Below are 20,839 nucleotides of genomic sequence, written 5' to 3'. Positions count from 1 at the left end.
TATTTGTGTTTTTCAAATAAATTTTTGTTTGTCTCCTTTATAATAAATGAATTCATTTATTTCTAAATAAAAATTGAACACGTAAAAGCAATTTTTAAAAATATTCTTTTTTGTGGTAAACTTTTAATACTTATTACTATAATCTAGACATGTTAATACTTAAATATACTTGTATATTTAAGGATCGGGTCAAAATATACTTGTGGCCCAAAACTCCATGACTTCTTCCAATGTGGCCCAGAGAAACAGAAAGGTTGGACACCCCTGCTTTACAGCCTATACAAAATTTGAAAATGCAAGACACCAACACATAGAAGATTGTATTGACAATCAAATTAATTATCCGAGAGTCTGATCTCTCACACCTGTATTCAAAGAATAATAGCCTAACTTGAAATATCTGGAAGAAATTATGAGACAGATTACATTAGAATTTGGATCTCTCACAACAGTTTGCTGATGTGTTATAGTAAAATCATCCATATGACTCTAGGAGCAATTATCTCCAGTCATATAGCAAGACCCCTCCCTCTTAATGCGGGGGATGCGTTCCTAGACAACAAAGTGCTAAGCGAAACAGCATTAAACGAGGTCATTTTAACATAGAGTAAATAGGGATAGGAAAAACACGCAACCAAAAATAAAGAAATTTTACTTTAATTTTAAGTTATTTTTATATTAATTTGTATAATAATATATGTTAAATAACACAAACATATGCACACAGAAATGTAAAGTTCATTTTTTGTGATGAAGGTCCTGACTTTTCTGAAATTCTTGTTCTTTTGCAATAAAGTCGTGAAGTTTCATTCGTCACTGCTTTCTTTCCTTAAGCAAATGTCGGTAGCCGAAGATTGCATCCAAAATGCCTCGTTTTGCTTTTGCACTCCTTTCAAAATCAGGACCATTTGCTACAATTTCATCAACAATTTCAGTTATCTTACCAAAGTTTTACTAAGGAAATCTGTAGAGAATTTTTTTTGGGTTCTTTGTTTTCAAAATCTTTATTTTCCAGTTCTATATGTATTCCTTCTTCTGCCAGTTCTTGAAGGTTGTCGTTGGTAAAGCTCTCACCAGAAACCTGCTGTAACTCCTCAATATTCTGCTTGTTTATATCTCCTAGTCCTGCTTTATTGATTAAGTTGAGTTTGGTCAACCTAAAAATACAGCGATAGACTCTTCTCGTTGAGAATTCTTGGATACCTTCAGCCATAACTTCTTCCACACTTAGTTTGTGCATTTATCAGTTAATTCTTGCCAAGTAAAGTTGATATTTCCTATGGCATCTATAATGTTATATTTTTTCCAAAATTGCACCAAACAAACATAAATTTAAAGATTCTTTTTGTCACCTTTTGCTGATTGGTTTGTATTCACAAATAATTGTATTATATACGAATCAATGAAATGCCATGATAATTTAAATCAGCATAAATTTTGAGCTTTCGATATAACACAGTCTGCTCGAAGCCTAAAAAGGCTTTGAGCAGACTGTGTTATATCGAATCAGCATTAAGCGAGGCAGTGTTAAGCAGGGTCTTACTGTATATATAGAAAAATTTATTATAGAACATACTGATATGTAAAAAATACACAAACTCTTTACTACTTGAATCAGTATCTCTAGTGATTTTTAATTTTTTTCTAAAGATACCTTGAGATTTCTAGAAAAAGCAATGATGTGTTTGATGGATTTAACTAAAAGAGAACAATTAAAACAAAAGAACAGAAATAACAAAAAAGGGAACCAAATTTTAAAATGAATCTCATGGCAAGGAAATAATTATTTATCATTTATGCTCTCTACATATGAAAAGACCTTTCTTAATATTAGGAATTCAACCACACAATGGAGTGTCTTAATTAATAAGGTCCTATCTGAATCAAAATGTTCATTCCTGATAACTTGAGGATTCTCATTTGACTTGAACAGAGGTTCTTAAGAGCAACTAAAACAATCAGTTTGTCCGTTCAGCGATTTCTACACAAATATTATAAAGTGAGTGACAAAAATTCATTTGAAAATAAAGCTAAGTAGAAATATTTTGAGTTACAAACAACTTTGCCACAGATGCAACTAGGAAACATGTAGGTTTTGCACTTCCAGAGTCAGATAAATGTAATATTTTAATCAAATCCATCCAACAAGCAAAGCGATAATTACAGATACATTGTACTAATCTTATAGAGCTTTGCAGTTGCTACTTAAAAAACGTAACAAAAATGTTTTTGACCCACTTCTAGGGTCTTCCTCAGGTGTTTTATAATTTTTCTGGTGCGATTCCAATTTTTAACTGTTCAGGTCTCCAACGCTTCTATCTTTGGAATTTATTTTTAAAATTTCAAAATTCAAATCTCCAAACAATATGCGCTTGTGCCAGTTGTAATAGCACTGCATCATAAATAGTCTACCATGTCTACCAAGTCTACCATGCTCTTGATAGTTGTTTTTCTTCTTTAAAATTAATTGACATGCCTTTGCAGTCCACTATAAAAATTTCTAATACCTCCAGATTTTGTAGTTGGTTTATATGTCAGGTTTCTCGAATCATTGTCCCTTGTTGTAGGTTAGGTATACAGTAATGCCATTTTCATTGAAATATATCACTAAGGCGGTATTGCTTTTCTTTTTTCCGATGTCTGTTTTGTGCTCACAGAGGTGTTGTTTGAGCGATCTTTTTGTAGATCCAACATATTTGAGGTCCCTAGTCAATCTTTTATCCTTTAACAGGATTTTATATACTCCTGGTGTTCTTTCAAATTCAGCCTGACCTTTCTCATTTCTCAACATGTCAAATGTATCTGGCTTACATCTGTAGGCTATTTTTTCATTAGAGTAAGCTCCAATCACAAAATGGATATCAAGAGTATGTCAGGCTATTTATAACGCAACACTATAACAACTGGTGCAGGCGCACATTGTTTGGAAATTCGAATTTTGAAATTTAAAAAAATAAATTCGAAAGATAGAAGCATTGGAGACCTGAACAGTTAAAAATCGGAATCACACCAGAAAAATTATAAAACATCTGAGGAAGACCCTAGAAGTGTGTCAAAAACATTTGTGTTACATTTTTTAAGTAGCAACTGCAAAGCTATACAAGGTTAGCATGACATATCTGTAATATTTGAATTTAACATTTTATACCCAAATTATGATGTATAAATTGTTTTAATTTTAAACTTCAACAAAACAGGAATTTACAAATTAAGATTGTTTATCAACTTTCTGAAATCTTTCTTTAGAACAAGTTCTTTCGTTCATAGTTAAATCACCTTTAAAAAAATTCATACCTTTTCTTAAAATGGGTTCTTCTCTGCATCTTTTAACTTCGATTTCTGCTTAAAATTCTTTCTGCATATGTCACGCACAGGACCTTTAGGCTTTTGTAGCATGCATTCTAATGTGTGATATTAGAGTTGATTTCACTTTAAAATGCTTCAGACAAATTTCACATTCAAAAGGTTTGCTATTGGCATGACGCACATTGTGTTCAATTAGTAACAGCAGTGATTTGAAAACTTTTCCACAAATTTCACATGAGAAAGGCATTACATCCAAATGAAGATTCTGATGTCCCATCAACATGGATCTCAGTTTAAATGTTTTGGTGCACAACTTGCATGGAAAAGACCTTTCTTTGCTATGACTCTTCTGATGTTGTATTAAATTTTGTTTGGTCTTAAATGTTTTTCCACATATTTCACACAAGAAAGACCTCACATCTGAATGAACCTTCTGATGCATAATTAATATTGATTTTAAGTTAAATGATTTGGTGCATAATTTGCATTGAAAAGCTCTTATGTTGCTATGACTATCCTGATGTAGTTTTAAGCTATATTTAGTCTTATATTGTTTTCCACAGAGTTTGCATGAATGACGCATTTTATAGGAATGATACTCTTTGTGTACTTTCAAACAAGCCTTTGTCTTAAAACTTTTTCTGCAGAATTTGCATTCAAACGGCCTTTTATCAGAATGATACATTAAATGGGTCCCAAAATAACTTTGACAATGAAATATTTTCCCACAAATCTCACACAGAAATAGTCTATTTTTGGAATACTTCAGTTTTCTCGACTTAACTTCCTTTACATAACGTTTGCACAGGTTGCGGCCGACTTTCGAGCAACATTTAACTTTGAAATGATATTTCCTGTGCTTTACTAATTCAGATGAAAGTTTAAATCTCTTCTTGCATTTTGAACAAGAAAACGGAGTTCCTTCTATATGTGATTTTTTGTGTTCCTCAAAATAACATTTGAAGAAAAACTGTTTTTTACAGACATTACAGGGGTAAGTTCTTTTATTGGAATGTTCAAACAGATGATTGCCGTATAGTATACTATATGAAAATGTCTTCTTGCAAATATAACACTCCAGCTTCTTTCTCGACGAAATGAATAAATGCCTTTTCAAAACTCGATTTCTGCATAATTTCAATTTAATAATAAATTTTGGAATTAAGTTACTAATTCCTTTATAATTTTTCTTGCAGTTATCACGATTAAAATAGTTCTTCATATAAGTCCCTTTGTTGAGGTTATCGGTAAGGACATTCTTAATTATTTCTTCATTTCCTGAAAAGAAATATTTAAGTTATCGAAAATATTTCATCTCCATCTATTAAAAATTAAAATAACAAGTAAAAAAAATAATTATGTATTTCATTTTGATATAATTTAGAAAATATTTTTAATCTATTTTTATTAATTGTACAAGTCGGTGGATAATTTATTAGGAATATCACCACAGTCACATTGCTGCTTAATTTCTGCAAATTTAGTGTTTAATGTAATAAGCCTATTACCAAAGTTATGGCCTTATGTTGCAGAACACACTTGTATAAAAATGTATAAAGTAATTTTTGTTACCTCCAATTTCGTTATTTGATGAAGACAACCTTGTAATTTCTGTACAATCAGAACAATCATATAATTTATTATTGTTGACTGAATAAGAGCAATTACAACCTTTGTGGTTCTTGATACTTGATACATCATTTTCTTTCTGCCGTGACTACAATTAAAAACAAAATAATTAATTACATTTACAATATATTTATTCATTCTTCAATATACTGTATTTCAAAAAACTGGTTATTTAATTTTAATTATATCCGACTCACCGAATAAACCATATCCAGTTCATAAGCCAGCAGAAAAATTCTTTCTACGAATGTTTTCGTCTATATAAAACAATTAAAAAAGGGGTCGGTATTAATTTCAAAGAAACCGATACGCTTTTTGTAGCACGGTGCGCATTTTTTGAATTAAATCCCAATAAATAAAAAGCGCATTCAAGACATTTTAAATTACGGAGGATATGTCATGATCTACGTGAAATCAATTGATTATTTATTCGGATATGTTTTAAATATTTTACATATTTTAATTTTAACGCATCATATTCGAATAACGTCGTTAAATGGAACTTTCAAAAACGTTATATTCGACTAGCCATTAATTCAATATTGTCAATACCTGAGGATGTCTAGTACATATAGATGAAAACATTTGTAGAAAGAATTTTTCTGCTGGCTTTTGAACTGGATATGGTTCATTCTTCATTTCCAAATTTTGTTTTAATGCTACTAACCTTTAAAGGTGGTGCTTTTCCACTTTCGAAATTCACTTTTTCACAAATAACTTTGCATTGTAATTTTAATTTTGGATCCAGCAGAATATCAGGATTATTATTATTCCATCGTAAATCTTTCACAGTCAGATATCTTTCTTCCTCTTGTACGTTTTCTAAAAGAATAAATAAAGCTTAGAAACAACGCTTAATTTTATACGAAATCTAAAAACTTACTGTATATAAAGTTAATGAATTCTAAATCACATCATTTTATATACTAGTGTAATATTTTATTAATAAAAATGTTTTACAATATGCAAAATCCTACATACAAAATAATAAATATTGGATTTATGGAAGACTCAGACACTTGAAAAACATGAAAATAATTTAGATATTTAAAGACAGAGTACATTTTTCTTTAAATATGAAATTTAAATTAATTTAGAATAGGGCGTAGCCCATCTGACAACAGTAGGCTAATATCTTATTTGCTTTTAAGCATCAAAACATTCTCAGAAATGGTTAGGACTCAATACAGCATACCAACCAAATAAATAAACATGACACTGCATTAAGTTGAAGCACTCTTTCAGAGTTATTTCTACCCATTCTTGTTACATCAAATGCTCCGCACATAGGCAGCATAATGATACATAGTAGAAATCGTTGCTTGTTGTGAGTGGAGTTTAGTAACAGAATGTAACTTCGGGAACAAAACACTGACATATATTAAACATGTTGAATGACGCACATAGTAAGTCAGAAAAAAATAACCGGTGTGTATGAATATGTAAGAACTTATGTGAAGGGCAGGAACATAAAAAGGCTGAAAAAGCTACCCTATGCCAAGTGGAGGAAAATGTCTTCCAGAGGTGCTTCAAGATTACGTATGAGCACTAGCAAGTGTATTGTTGCTCAAGAGTAATACTTTGAAAGAGTTGTTTAAATCTTCTTAAGGGCTGTCAGTAAATTACATCTGCATTTTTCATGAAATTTTTATTATCCCTCCCTCCTTCCCCTCTCTTATTCAAGTTTCAATAAAATTTTCCTCTCTTTACATGTCCAACAAAACTCCTTAAAACCTTTTTCACTTTATGAATGCCAGATACCATAAGTAGAAATGAAACACAGGAAATTCGAAAATAAATATAATCGTCTTTTCTAGCATTTAATCTTCATTGGTGCAGGACCCATTGTTTACATTCATTCCTCCATTTTACCCGATCTAATGCATTATTTGGTAAAATTCTCATTGTTTCCCTATCTTCTGTGATTTGGTCAGGCCAATGTTTTTTGGTGCGTCCATGAGGTATAATTTCTCCTGGGTCATAATAGAGAATACTTTTTGCCATTGAGTTGTTATTGCTGCGCATAATGTGTACTTACCAGCATAATCAAGTTTCTTTCATCTTGTCCATATCTGGCCTAACTCCTAGTTGTTTTCTGAAGTTGTTATTCATTATGTGATAAAAGCATATAAGACCCAATAATGATCTTAACATTCTCATTTCCATGACATGTAGTTCCTGTTCGTGCTCTTTGTGAAATTCCAGCATTCTGACCCATACATTGCTACTGGTTGGACAATTTTTGCCTGAATATGCATTGGCACCTTTTTATCATAATGTATCTCTGTTACCTCTCTCCATTTCATCCAGGCTGCACTGATTCATGCACGAACGTCTGGTGTTGCGTTTTGTCAGATGAGATAAGGGAGCCTGAGTATTTGAATTTTGTAGTTTTTATAATTTCTTAGTAATCTATTAGGACTTTTCTATTTTTATGAGTGCCACATTCTACACATTACTGAATGTTTAATCACAAGCCTTTTTTGGTCATGCAATCTTTCCATCCTTGTGCTTGTTCTTCAAGGTTCTTTTAATTCTAGTCTGCAATTAAAACTGCAAATCAAAAGGTTATAGTAAATAAAATAAAATGAAAAAACTGAATACAATTTAATGTGATAAATGGATGTGCACTAAACCTCAACCCTTCCCCCTTGTCTGACTTGGTCCAACTTGTTGTATTCCAATATGGATGTTGTTAATGAACAGTCCCAATTTCAAAAATAAAAATTTCCATAAATACCAAACAATCTTCTGAATCACCAGGCTACATTAAGACTAATCTAATAATCTTATATGAAGTAATTATATCTAATTATTAAATTAGTCCAATAATTTGGCAGATCATTAGGCATTGCTTAAAAATTGGGTTAGTGTATTACTGTTTATTTCCAAGAACTGTTTGACACTATTTGTATAAAAATCTGTTATAAATAAAATACTTTCTCTTTGTTATTTCAACATACCTTTATTCTCGTTCCCATTCACAGTAAATGTGTCATTCGTACATTCGGGTTCATCACGAAATTCTTTTTTTATTTCATGCTTGAAATCTGCATAAATGTAGTTGTCTTGAAAATATGCACTGTTATTTTTATATATCGTCTCTTCTCCATTTTTCAACTATTTTGAAAAAAATTGCATTAAAGTACTATAACAATTGCTTTATCAAAAAGATAGAATTGTTAAAATTTGTAACACAAAGGATGATTACAATAAATGATAACATTAACTACTATAACAATATTTAAGCAGTGTTATAACTATTAATACTACATATATTCAATATGTACAGTACATGTATTGATCAATGGTTTAATGCTTTCAGAATGGAGCTGATGCCAGTTAACTCGAAGTGTGTAAGACCAGAGTAGTGTATGCTGTTATATAAGAATGTACTTACTATTTGTGTGGACTACAATCCTTATTCTTCAGATATAACTCAGCATTCGAGCATGTTGAATATCATTATCTTTGGGCAAACATACATTTCTGATGTTTTCTTGCACTATTGGCCTCAACATGTGACCAATGACATACAACTACAGTAGATCCCCCTATAAAACCGTTTCTTATAGTTATGATTCCCATAAAAATTGTGGCAGAATCCGTAAACAACGGTAAAAATAACTCCCATAATACGTAAAACGTCATCGGGCAGCCGAACTACTTTCCCGCCGTCCGTAGCGCGGCGCTACGGATGTTTAGGCGGATAAATTGAGTTTAGTATCGTCTGTTCATATAATTATATATAAATTAGGTACTGTACATATAATTATATATTAATTATATATAAATTAGGTACTGTATATATAATTATATATTAACTTAATTTATTGTAACTTTATTATAATTAAATATATATTTTTCGCCGTCTAGCGTCACGCTACGGCGAGTTAGGCGACCTATCGTCTGTTTAGTACTGTAATTTTATACATTTCTTGTGAAAGAAACATTTCTTATTTAACGGCCATAAAAATTATTTATATTAATGATGTCTCCAAAGGTCAACGAAGTTTTCGCAGAAAAATAATATCAGAAATCGCGGCCGCAATTTGATGCGCTGTTCCGCGACGAAACCAAGCTTTAGCAACGGGCGTAGTCGAACGGTACACACTCGGTAAGCAATCCTACAATTTTTTGTTTATAACGTAGTTTATACGGATTATTTTCAAAAAAATATACGTATTTTGGAAATGTTGAGTCGAATTAGTCTAGAATCGATTAATTTTATGAAAGAAAACCTTTCAAACAGCCGTAGTCCGTAAACTATGATTCCTACAAAATTGATTCATAAAGAACGGAACGTATCTACCGTCTTATAGGGGGATCTACTGTATTAGCAATTATTGTTAAGATGGCTTCTTGCAGAAAGCACATGCAAGAAGAGGCCCATATCTAAAGGACCATACCTTTTCTGGCCAACTAAAATTTATTTTTGAATTAAAGATGCCGGAATTTCCTTGTTGTCCCGATTGTTTCCATGTGCTTATTTGGTGACGAAGACCCCAAGCACATATACGAAGAAATTATTGACAAAAACATGATATCCCTTCTTCAGGTACGAATCTCAAGCAGTTTTTCACTAATATATAATTGAGACCAAATTTCTGGACATTGACTTTGTTTTCTACTGACTTGGCTCCTCTATATGTGTAAAATGCCAAACACTAGTTAGACAATCCATGCATTACACATCATCTAAACTTTGATTTATTGACGATGTTTATTAGGCAAATACTCCATCAGATTGGTTTTATTTTCTGTACCTACTATGCTTTTGTTGACACTAATTTATTGATGTGGAGTATAATATTACCTAAGCACCATGTTGGCATGCTCCACAAAAGGTTTATATTTCACACAGGGATCACAATCACGTTGTTCTGGACCTGATAAACTGTTATTATTGACAAGATGAAAAAAGCACACGTGGGAAACTGCAATTAAACATTTTTCCCTTGAAAACAGAAAGTGGACCGATATGACAATTGTTGGCTTTCTGATTAAACCAAGTTTATCATGCAGCCAAAAAGCATTTTCTTTCTGATATAGTAGTTTTAGTCTAATTTCTCCATTGAAGTGATCTATTATGCAATCTACTGTGAAAAACTTTCTGTATATACATATTTGATTCTGTCAACACAAGGGAGAGAATATGATTAGTAAAGAAAAGATAGCAGTAGGAAATAAGAGAAGAATTAGTAGAATGAATATGTTTAAGCCTAGAAGCTTCTGTGAGATCTGCGAAAATCCGTGGGATTAATATTTGCAGGGATGAATAAATTTGGTTACCCCAAAAGAAGGAGGCAAGCAAGATACACGATTAAAACTATCTTTATGTACAAAAGTTATACACAAGATCACAGTATATGAAGTTGGTATAGGTTTAGCACATGGCAGTTCACACAAAGAGTCTTCATACAGCACTCCTGATAGACACACTTTCTCCTTCTAACGCCAGGAACCAAAATCCGTGTTACCGATCCCGCATACCATACATCACCTCCACACACCAATACAGTGCTGCCACACAAAAAATGCCCAAAACACTGCACACACACAAAAATACAAAATTTCCCTTGTTTTTCTTACAATTACAACAATATCATTGACGGTATACAAAAAAAAACAATATATATATACACTAAAAAATAAAACAGAAGCAAAAGAAACTTTTTTTTACATGACGACAACAGAGACTGACAATATGTACAAGAATGGCACAGTTCTTTAAAATGAAAAGAAAGAGATAGATACTCAGAGAATAAAATCTCTCTATATTCTTTGTCATCCATATCATTGTCACTACCTAACATAAGATGAGAATTGATGAGATTCAGATGTTCATATGTATATTTACGATATGCCAAGGTGGAGCAATGGCCGACAGAGTGCCATAGTGGGTGATTGTAGGCCATGGGCACTGAAGTTGTCCCCAGTCAACAAGACAATTAACCGAGAATGGTCATATCTAAAATTAAATATGTCTGGATGTGATACATTGGATGGAAGTCAAGTCCAGGTAGTACAACTGGCAATGCATCCATACAGAATGAGAAGCTAGGGTATTGAATGATGCACATTGTCCTCTTCACTAGAATTATAGATGTCATTCTGAAGAGCATCCAAATATTACTCATAATCATTCAAGTGAGAAGCCACTATTAAACTATTTAAAATGTAATTATAAATATCACTTACAATGTTGATTATTATATGTGATACATTGAATGGAAGTCAAGTCCAGGTAGTACAACTGGCAATGCATTCATACAGAATGAGAAGCTAGGGTATTAAATGATGAACATTGTCCTCTTCACTAGAATTATAGATGTCATTCTGAAGAGCATCCAAATATTACTCATAATCATTCAAGTGAGAAGCCACTATTAAACTATTTAAAATGTAATTATAAATATCACTAATAATGTTGATTATTATATGTAATATAACAACNATCTTGCGAATGGTTTACACTCGGGTATCGCCAAGGTTTTTGGCAAAATTTGATGTAATATCGCTGCTCACGTTGTTCAGTCATTTTCCAGCTTAGTGAAATCCGACGAGAGCGCACTACATGACCTCACTCATACGCCGATTGCCAACGACTGACGCTTTCTGCAGGCGGGAAAAAATTCAGGGCTGTGCATGACTGTCCCCTCCACAACTCCACCGAAGGAGGCCTCTCACGCATCATTGGTTTACGCGGAAAAAAATAAGGTCCGATACTTTTTGAACAGACCTTGTATTTCTTGCAAACAAAATCTAGTCATCTGAGTAAAAACATTGAAAATAGACCTTTAGGAATCAAACACAGTTAGGTGCCTCCACACTGAAAAAATTATTTCAATGAAAGAGCATCAGTTGAAGGCAGTTAATGGATTAGCCACAAGTGTTTCAGCAGTTACTATAGCAATCACTATACTATATGAGCTTCTATGTGTTAATTAGACATGTGTTCTCAAGTGCAGCGTTTATCTTCCTTTCATTCAATCAATATAAAATCAATCATTTATTAAAACAGTTTTTAATCTTTCTCTTAATGTACAAAGCAAGAGTGATGCAGTGTTTTCTGATTTTCGACAAAAACCAATCAACATCCATTGGCAGGTGCAGGTACAGTAAGGAGATGATTATGAGTTGTACACAGATGTATGAGTAGTTCTAAGGTTCCAAAAACATCCACAGTTCTCTGGACAATTCTCCATGGCACTCACTGCTGTCAATAGCCACATTTTTGGCTATCGTTCCGGTATCGAGGAACCAGAAAACAGCCAAAAATGTGTAATTAATTATAATTTTCAATTTCCTCATCTAAATGCTATTCAATTTTTAATTACATTTGTTAATTATTTCTTCATTCAAACAACTTTTAAAAGTCAATAAGCATATTGATTATTAAAGTTATATTAATACTGTTTTATGGAAGAGAATAAATTTAAGAAACTAGACTACTACAAAATAATGAATGTACTTACAGGCAGATCATTCTCCATAGCGGTACTATTGCGCTCGGCTTTAATACTTGAGCTATCGATTTCAAATTGCAAACGAGACAAATGATCAATTTTGGCATCAACGTCCCACTCTGGTTTCTTTTTAATGGCAATTTCATCTTCATTCATGTCACCTAATAAAATAAAATTATATAAATTCCAAATACTATTTCCATCTTATTGACTAAAATCTTACTCAGATCATATTAAACTAATTTTTCAAACATTATTTATCCTGCAAACATGAAAAGAGCTTTTGTTCATATCAATTGTAGACTTGACTCATCCTTGACCACCTTACCATTGCCACAGTGAAGCCAACAGTGGCAATGGTAAGGTAGTCAGAGATGAGATTTGATATATCAAAGTCATATTTATGAAAAATTTCTGTAGAGCCAGTTTGTAGTTACCCTAGATATCTCACATCTTGGGTATCTGATTATCAAATGGAGCAAGCCAGTATGTTGTGATTGAATACTGGCTCTCATTGTGACTTATGTCCCTTTTCTGTCTTCAGTAAAGATGAATCTGAATTACATCAGTGAACATTCCTTAATTATGTGTACAATTTTTGAACCATTTTGACTCCTTTCTGTTCTGTACAATAATATAGTATTAGGAAATCAACTAGCCCACCAGTGGTCAAGCGGTTCCATTCCCTGAACATTTATACTTTGGTTCTGGGTTCGTGCCTCACCAGGACAGACTGAACAAGTGGAGTTTTCTGGGTTTTTCTACATCTATAATGATTAAATAGGAGCCAGTAGCCCTTAAAAGACTTCAGAAGGACTAAGAAATCAGCAAGCAAATCACCTCCTTTTAATTTATGTTTACAGATCGCAATATCAAAGAAATGACTTTAAAAAGCTGGTTCCTATTTAAGCATTACACACAACAAAAAGCTTGGTAAAATCCATTCACTAGCCCAGTGTTTCTCAACGGGGGCAATTAGTAACAATTTATATTTTGGGGGCAAAAAACAATTTTCTGGGTGATATAGTAAAACATTATATTAAGAATAATTAGATATTTTATTTGTTATATCATACAATAATTAAACAAATAACATTATACTAGTCACTAGTCTATTCAATGCAGTACAAATTTGGCATTAGCCTTGGCCCTTGGCATTGGAATTTTGAAGTGAAGGGCATTGGAATTTTGAAGTGAATTTTGAATACTAAGTAACAATTTTAGTGAACAAGGTGATACTATGTTGAAGGGAGCGACAACTCGTTAGAGGTTGAGAAACACTGGACTAACCCATTGATTAGGCACAATGATTTTGATAGAGTTTGATGGTTTTATCCAATTGGCCACTGGTGGACCAGAGGAAGAACAGCAGCATCTACATTTTCTCCAAATTCATTCCATTCTTAAGTACTTTCTTTAACTATAAAAATAGAAATTTGTAAATATCCAAAAATTTAAACAAAATTCAAGCATTTATAAATTTTTCTAAATGAACAGAACAAATGAATCATTGCTAAATCAAATAGTTTTCTAGTAATTAATACCAGTACCCATTTTTCTGATAAATAATAGAATTTACCAGAAAAATTTAATTGATTTAAGAAGTAATTTAATAGTAAACAATAAAAAGCATATAACACATACCAAGACTTCAAAATGAAATAGATATAACCATAAATAGACTGTTTAATTGAAATATTGAAAAAGAAAAACAAAAAAGTAAATATTTGGTGGTGTCAATTAATGGATATGGCAATGCAAAGCATTGATGATCTGTCAAAAGAGACAACTCCTAAACATTGTATGGAAAACTGACTTCTGTTTAGGTGGTAGTTTGTTCAGTACGATTTCTTCAGTACAAAAAAGAAAAAAGAATTCAATATAATGGTATAACATTATACACAGGCTCACAGCTACCAACACTATATGACCTTCAACAAACACATCTCTCGCGTGCATATTAATGTTTCGTCTAGATAAAGCTACAAAGGATTCTTTGAGTATAAAAAGTTATAATTGTAAGTAAGGATGATGATAACATTCTTCTTTAATAACACAGACAGCAGGGATTGTTATTCATTATACAAATGGCAATTATTCGTGGCTCCCATACCAATGTAATTAAGGCAACTGTTAATATGTATACAGCAGGACCTACAGAAGATGGTGGCAAAGCTGACAAGCAACTAAACAGAAGATATGCATAGTAGCTACCATAAAGAATATGTTCTCTCCTGATTCATTATGCCAGGGGTAATGACATTTCTTTTAACTGTTAAACATCTCCCCTCCATCATGCAATTACTACATACTAACAAAGAGAAAATAAAAATAAAACAAATGGATTTGGCAAGTATATATATATGATCAGGTATAATAAAGGAAAAGAGGATTTTTACCACATAGGATCAACATACTGTGACAGCATCTTAAGGAGCATTATGACTCTATACAGAATAAGAAGCAAAGTATTGCGCATTGATGCAACAAACACTAGATAAGAAGGTCCAAAATTTTTGGAAAAGTCCTATAATCATTAAAAGCTGGACTGATAAACATATGATCCGAATAATAGTGCAGTACTACATTTATTTTTTCGCATGCAAAATTAGAATAGTTAGTGCCTCGACTTCTTTGTATTAGGATAGCAGATGGCCTGCCTTATGATTATAACATTTTTATTTACTGAATCCTTTCTTGCTTTATCTAGAAGAGGCATTAATATGTAGGGAGAGATGTTTGTTCTAGATCATACAGTGTCAAACAATAGAACTATGATTACTAATCAATTCAAATACAGTAAAGCCATGTCTACAATAAATGTGAAAAACTGACTTCAGATACTTTCCTGGTATAAACTCATAGAAATAATAATACAAATATTTAAGTAGTTAATAGACTAAATATAGATGCTAAGTAAATATGACATGAAAAAGTCAGAGTTTACATATTTAATATGCAAGCTCCTTCTGCAGGTTCTTTGCATTTACCTGTTCTCCGGTACCAAGAGGCTCCTCCCACTGGTCCTGTCTCTCGACAGCTTCTTCCAATTTCACATCCGGATCCCAATGTGGTAAGTTTGACCTGTTCTACAGCCTCTGCATTGTCAAGAATTTGCATATCTCGAGAAGAATCTACAACTTCTTCGACGTATTTTATTCGCGTGGCTTTGTACTTTATATTATTTTTCTTTTCTTTCTGAGAATAGGCTACTTTGGTTCCATTACGTCTAACATAGTTGCGATCTCGGGTAGTACTGGCAAGACTTCTTTTTCTCCGCTTTCTTTGCCCTGGAGTATCCATGCCTAAAACTTTGTTTTGCTCGATTTCTGGAACTATCTCAGATACAATGTTGTTCACGTGCCTTTGAGCTAGAATAAGTTCCATTTCAGTTGACTGTCTAGACGTCGATGGCTGCAGACTGTTGCTTCTGTTGTCCTTGTTCCTCGGGGCTAAATAAGAAAACAAATCAGTAAATTGAAAATGGGTTGATTTTAACGTAATTAATACGTTAATTAACATAATTAGCTTAATTTAAGGTAATTGTTGAAGTAAATGTTAAACATTTAAAATTATTGATTATACTAGGAAATTAAATATGAATTACAAACAAAAAAAAAATATATATATAAAGCATGCAAGATTAACTACATTGACTGTTTTAACAGTCAACAATGTTGTTATATACTCTTAACATTAAGTCTATATAGAAGTAAAAGTGACACTTAATATTATTTAAATAGTTAGCATAAGCATTTAAAATTTATTAATATTAAAAAAACTAGCTGTTACCCACAACTTCACCCATGCTAGATATTATTTAAATAGTTAGCATAAGCATTTAAAATTTATTAATATTAAAAAAACTAGCTGTTACCCACGACTTCGCCCATGCAGCTTTTGCAAGCAAACCCCGTTTATATTCAGTATTTCAACAACCATAGTAATTATTATATAACACCTACCACTGATAATGATGAGAATTGCTGAGAATCAAATGAACTGTTTTCAATTTAGTCAGTTTTCTAAAACGTTTACAATCATTCTATAATCAAACCAATATGCAATAACAAATTTGAATTTAAGACGACTCAAACATTTGGTTAAATCGAAATATATAAAAACATTTAGAACAATGTCTAAAATGTTATCAATTTAATACATCAATGAAGTCTAAATGTAGTCGAAAACAAATAGTACAGTAGAAGCAGTTCTTCAGGTTAAGCCTTTGTCCTCTCCCCCATGTGAGATTTTTGAAAAATCTTTTTTTTTTTTTATGACGTACCCTAACTGTGTACCAAATTTCACCTCTTTAGATTTGCCCTGAGTGATGATGAATCAATCATTGTCAGTCAGTCAGTCAGAACAAGTAATTTTATATATTTAGATAATGCAAAAGTCTTTTAATTAATGTATAATTAACAAAAAATTCAGAAATTCATAGTAGATATAAGAAACAGATTGTTCTAATAGTTGAAAAAGTGAATTGCTAGATGGTGCACAAGCAATTGACAAGTTTATTTATTCCCACATGGCTGCCTTCTAGTAGACTTAACATTGTATCTTTGCCACTCCACCACAGTTGTACTTTTCTCAAATTTCACTTCAACAGCATCACATACAGGGTAAGAGCTTTAATTTCATACCTGAACCGTATTTTTTTTCCCAGCCATTTAATGAAACTAATTGGGGCAAAACCGAAACCCTCTTTCAATTAATTTATAGATTACAAGAGAACTCTACATTTCACATGCAATTACCTCTGGTAAAATGACAAACAAATTGCACTAAGGAGTGCTCTTGACTGCGCCAGAAAATCGATTGGCGCCCGCGAAAATTCAAAAATACAAAAATGAAGTATATTACCAAGTAACCCAGTGAGAACTGCTTGCCTATCATTTTAGTTGAAAATACAAGAAGTTTTATTCCAAGCAAGCATCGCAAGCCCGCTTGGTTAATTTCTGCTGCTTGCTTGGAATAAAATTTCTTGTATTTTATATTAAAATGATAGGCAAGCAATTCTGTTAAAAGCACTGGCACTGAACGTTTCGCTTCATGCAGTCTATTTTGCAATTTTTTTAAAATGATGTCAATCCCGAAAATCCCGGGATTAGGAAAACTTAATCCCGAAAATTTTGGGACTGAAAAGTGGTCGGGATCCCGGGATCCCGATTTTCGAGATCCCGGGATCAAATCCTCTAATCCCGTATCAGTTCGTTCAGGAAAATACCTTACGACGCAGTAGTACTTCCGACAATCACAAATTATCATTAGTGAGACAAATCTACTTCTCGTTAGCCAGACGATATCTATCTCTCCTTAGCCACCTTCAATTTTCCCGCTCAAACTGACCTTATATATGCGCTACAGTGACCGGTGATCAACCAATCAGTGTCTCCGCTTGTCTGTAGCTCTACGTCGGATTAACGTATCCTTTCAACTATGGAAAGTTTGACAGATGAATTATGTGAATTAGACAATGATTGGGAGCGAAGTGCAAATGAAAAAAGAAGCATCATTGCATCCATTCGACCATATTCCGAAATGCTCAATGAAAGAAAACAAAAATGTAAACAATTAAAGATGGATACTTTTTTCCAAAAAATGTAAGAGATCCGAAACTAAAATTTTTTAATAAAAACATTTCACTTTATTTTATGATAATTTATTTCATTTTATTTTATGATCATTTTGATAAAATACATTTTAAAAATTAAATTTATATGTATTTTGTATTATATTGTATTAATAAACAAAATTATTTGCTTATTTTTCACTTAGGTAAAACCTAACCCTATACCTCACATAAATATGGGTTCTTTTTATGCAGATTCGATTTACGCCGTCTTTTGTAGGAATGGAACTGCAGCGTAAACCGAAAGCTACCTGTATGGTCATGCCACTATGCTTTAAAATTAGTAATGTGCCATTTTCTGGCAATAGATGACACTTTGACCCTGTTTAGCCCATTTTTCTCCTATCATGCCCTATTAATAAACAGTTGTATCTGTTTTTTTTTCAGAAATACAAAAGCAATTAACTACAAGAATTTATGAATTATTTTTACAATTACTTGTTACAATTTATATTTTCTAAAACATATGGGAAAACAAAAATTATTAAACATTAAAAAACAAAAATGATAAACTTGTGTGTACTATGTGTGACAAAAAATGCTGTATACTATGCAAGACCAGAGTCAAGTCATAGTAACCAAAACAAAACAAAAATTAAACCAGTGTGTCAGTGTGTGTGTCTGTATTCAGGATTTTTTCAAATGAAACTTTTTCAATATTGTTAGACCTTCTATAGTGTGGTGTATGTGTTTCTATTCAATTGTAATGTTTCCAGGGTTTTGTGTAGTGTGTGTGGTATGATACCTGTAGAGATGATAACAGATACAGTACAATAAGAACTATATCCATCCTTCAAAAATGCCTTATTTCCTGGGTAAAGTTCTGGGTTTGTACTTGCTGATTTTTTTCAATGCATGTGTTTTGTACATTGTGAATGTTTAGAAAGGATATGTCTATAATTTTATTATTTTTATTAAACCAATGGTATGCTTGGTTCATACAGATGTTAGTTAAGAACAAAATAGCAAAAATAATAAGTTTTAAATAAGCTTAAATGAACCTTCATTTATGCTACCTTTTGCTACCTGCAACTGACCAACAATGGCTGTTTCCTGTTCCAATGCATACATCACTCATCATTCAGCAGATGTAACTATGTAACAGCTATCATGTAAAACACCTTTGCTCAGTTACAACTGTTGACTCTGCTGAACGTAACCAACAGCTCTATTGCTACAAAAGTGTGGCCTGCTTAAGCCACGACGAAAGTGGCATATTTCTGCCCCTTCAAACGCTGCAATTGCTTTGCGGCATAAGTTTGGATCAAGCATAGACAGTCAGTTGTAAACAATCAAAATTCTTTATAAAGATAAAATTTTGAACATTATTTATACATAAATGTCAATATCACCAGAGAATATTATTAACTGTCACTTTCATGATTTTAGACTTTACTTTGATTCGTCAATTTCTTTTATGCTATAATTTGTGTTAATTTTAAAATATTTTTGGGAGTTTTCATAATGGGTAATGAAGGATAGTCAAAGTTATAATAAGGACTATCTACACATTATTAATATGTGATGCCCTCAATAAATTCTTTGAGTCAGGCAGCAAAGGGATTATGAAAGGTATAAATTTAATCATGGAAATGTATAGAAATGTTAAAGCAAGTGTAGGATAGGTAAGTGTTACAAAAAAGGGGTTTAGAATGCATTTTGGAGTGTATCAAGATGTAACTTTTAAGCCCATATCTGTGTTATTATTATTATTATTATTGCAGAATTCTGTAAAAACCTCCCATAGCAACATGGTCTGCAGGATTGAACAAAAGAACAGTTAAAACTATGACTAGTCGGTGACACAGCATGGTTTTATAAACAAGGGTTTATTGGGAACAAACACATGACTAATGGAACAATACATGATACAAAGTTCAATCTCATTACAATGATATTCTTACCCCAATTATCCCTCTCCTGAACTTCCTACTTTATGCAAAATCCTCCTTTTTTCCGATAAACCGTACAAAAAAAAAAAAAAAAGAAATGATAATACTAAGGTAACATCAAATACACAGTTGAGGAAATGAGTATACAATAATACATACAAGATTTCCGTTTGGACCAAACAAATTCGTTGGTCATGCGACACGTCATGCGACACTATAGCTAGTCCTTTTACCTTTTGGATGGTTATCTTTTTTTTTCTTGACTTATTTTCTCGATGCAAATGGATTTCCATTTTGATCCAAAATCTCTTCAATTCCTGGACAACCGATTCTCTTGAATATCTATCATCCCAGTCCTCGCAACCTGCGGCATCCTCATGTACAAAGAAATCCCACAAACAAAAAAAGCCTCTTCATGTGGTTTACTCTTTATTTATACCACCCATGAAAGGATGTCACTCCATCCCATGTGACCACACCTTGGGCCAATCACCACATTGCACATCCCGCCAGCAGAGAAATGATGGTACCAAGGAAGAAAACAAAGAGGGATCCGCACAAAAACAAACAAGTGACAAATGGAAAACAAACAAAATATAAATAGAGGAAAAAAATAATATACACAAATAGCCGCGAAATGCTACAATTCAGTGGCAAAGGAGCTAGATTAATGAGATAGAGAGTAATTAAAGAAGCCAAGAAAGGTTAGGAACAGATTAGAGAGAATTAAAAGTCAATAGAGATCAGGCTTTTAGAATCATATATACAGTTCTTAAAATCAAATGGAGTTATTACAAGAAAGAAAATGAACAAGACTTCAAGATAAGTTTAAAAAATGGAATGGAAAGTGATAGCAATGATAGTCTAAAAGACATGTTACTGCTTATAAACAAGTAAGCTATTAATAA

At 32.4% G+C, this 20,839-nt stretch overlaps 1 protein-coding gene across 4 annotated transcripts in view; it reads right to left on the bottom strand.

Annotated features, from left to right (window-relative positions):
- Nucleotides 1-20,839, bottom strand: part of LOC111630318 (zinc finger protein 43-like) — a 31,761-nt gene that overhangs the window by 6,623 nt on the left and 4,299 nt on the right. For 2 of the 4 annotated variants that reach the window (XR_002757495.1, XR_002757496.1), the window contains exons 2-7: nucleotides 15,395-15,856; nucleotides 12,414-12,565; nucleotides 7,899-8,055; nucleotides 5,603-5,757; nucleotides 4,879-5,023; nucleotides 3,295-4,584 (exon numbers count right to left, since the gene is read on the bottom strand). Coding sequence is in view for 2 of the 4 variants with exons in the window: in XM_023374404.1 (XP_023230172.1) it covers nucleotides 3,380-4,584; nucleotides 4,879-5,023; nucleotides 5,603-5,757; nucleotides 7,899-8,055; nucleotides 12,414-12,565; nucleotides 15,395-15,856 (2,276 nt within the window). In the remaining 2 variants the exon portion in view is untranslated. Of the gene's footprint in view, nucleotides 1-3,069; nucleotides 4,585-4,878; nucleotides 5,024-5,602; nucleotides 5,758-7,898; nucleotides 8,056-12,413; nucleotides 12,566-15,394; nucleotides 15,857-20,839 lie in introns of those variants that run through there. The other 2 variants (XM_023374404.1, XM_023374403.1) reach the window with 1 other exon arrangement.

This window comes from Centruroides sculpturatus, unplaced genomic scaffold (genome assembly GCF_000671375.1).
Source record: "Centruroides sculpturatus isolate CEXI.00-Female unplaced genomic scaffold, Cexi_2.0 scaffold622, whole genome shotgun sequence".
NCBI classification, from domain to species: domain Eukaryota; kingdom Metazoa; phylum Arthropoda; class Arachnida; order Scorpiones; family Buthidae; genus Centruroides; species Centruroides sculpturatus.
Note: the sequence above shows the minus strand (reverse complement) of the source record. Positions and strands in the feature narration are given on the sequence as shown.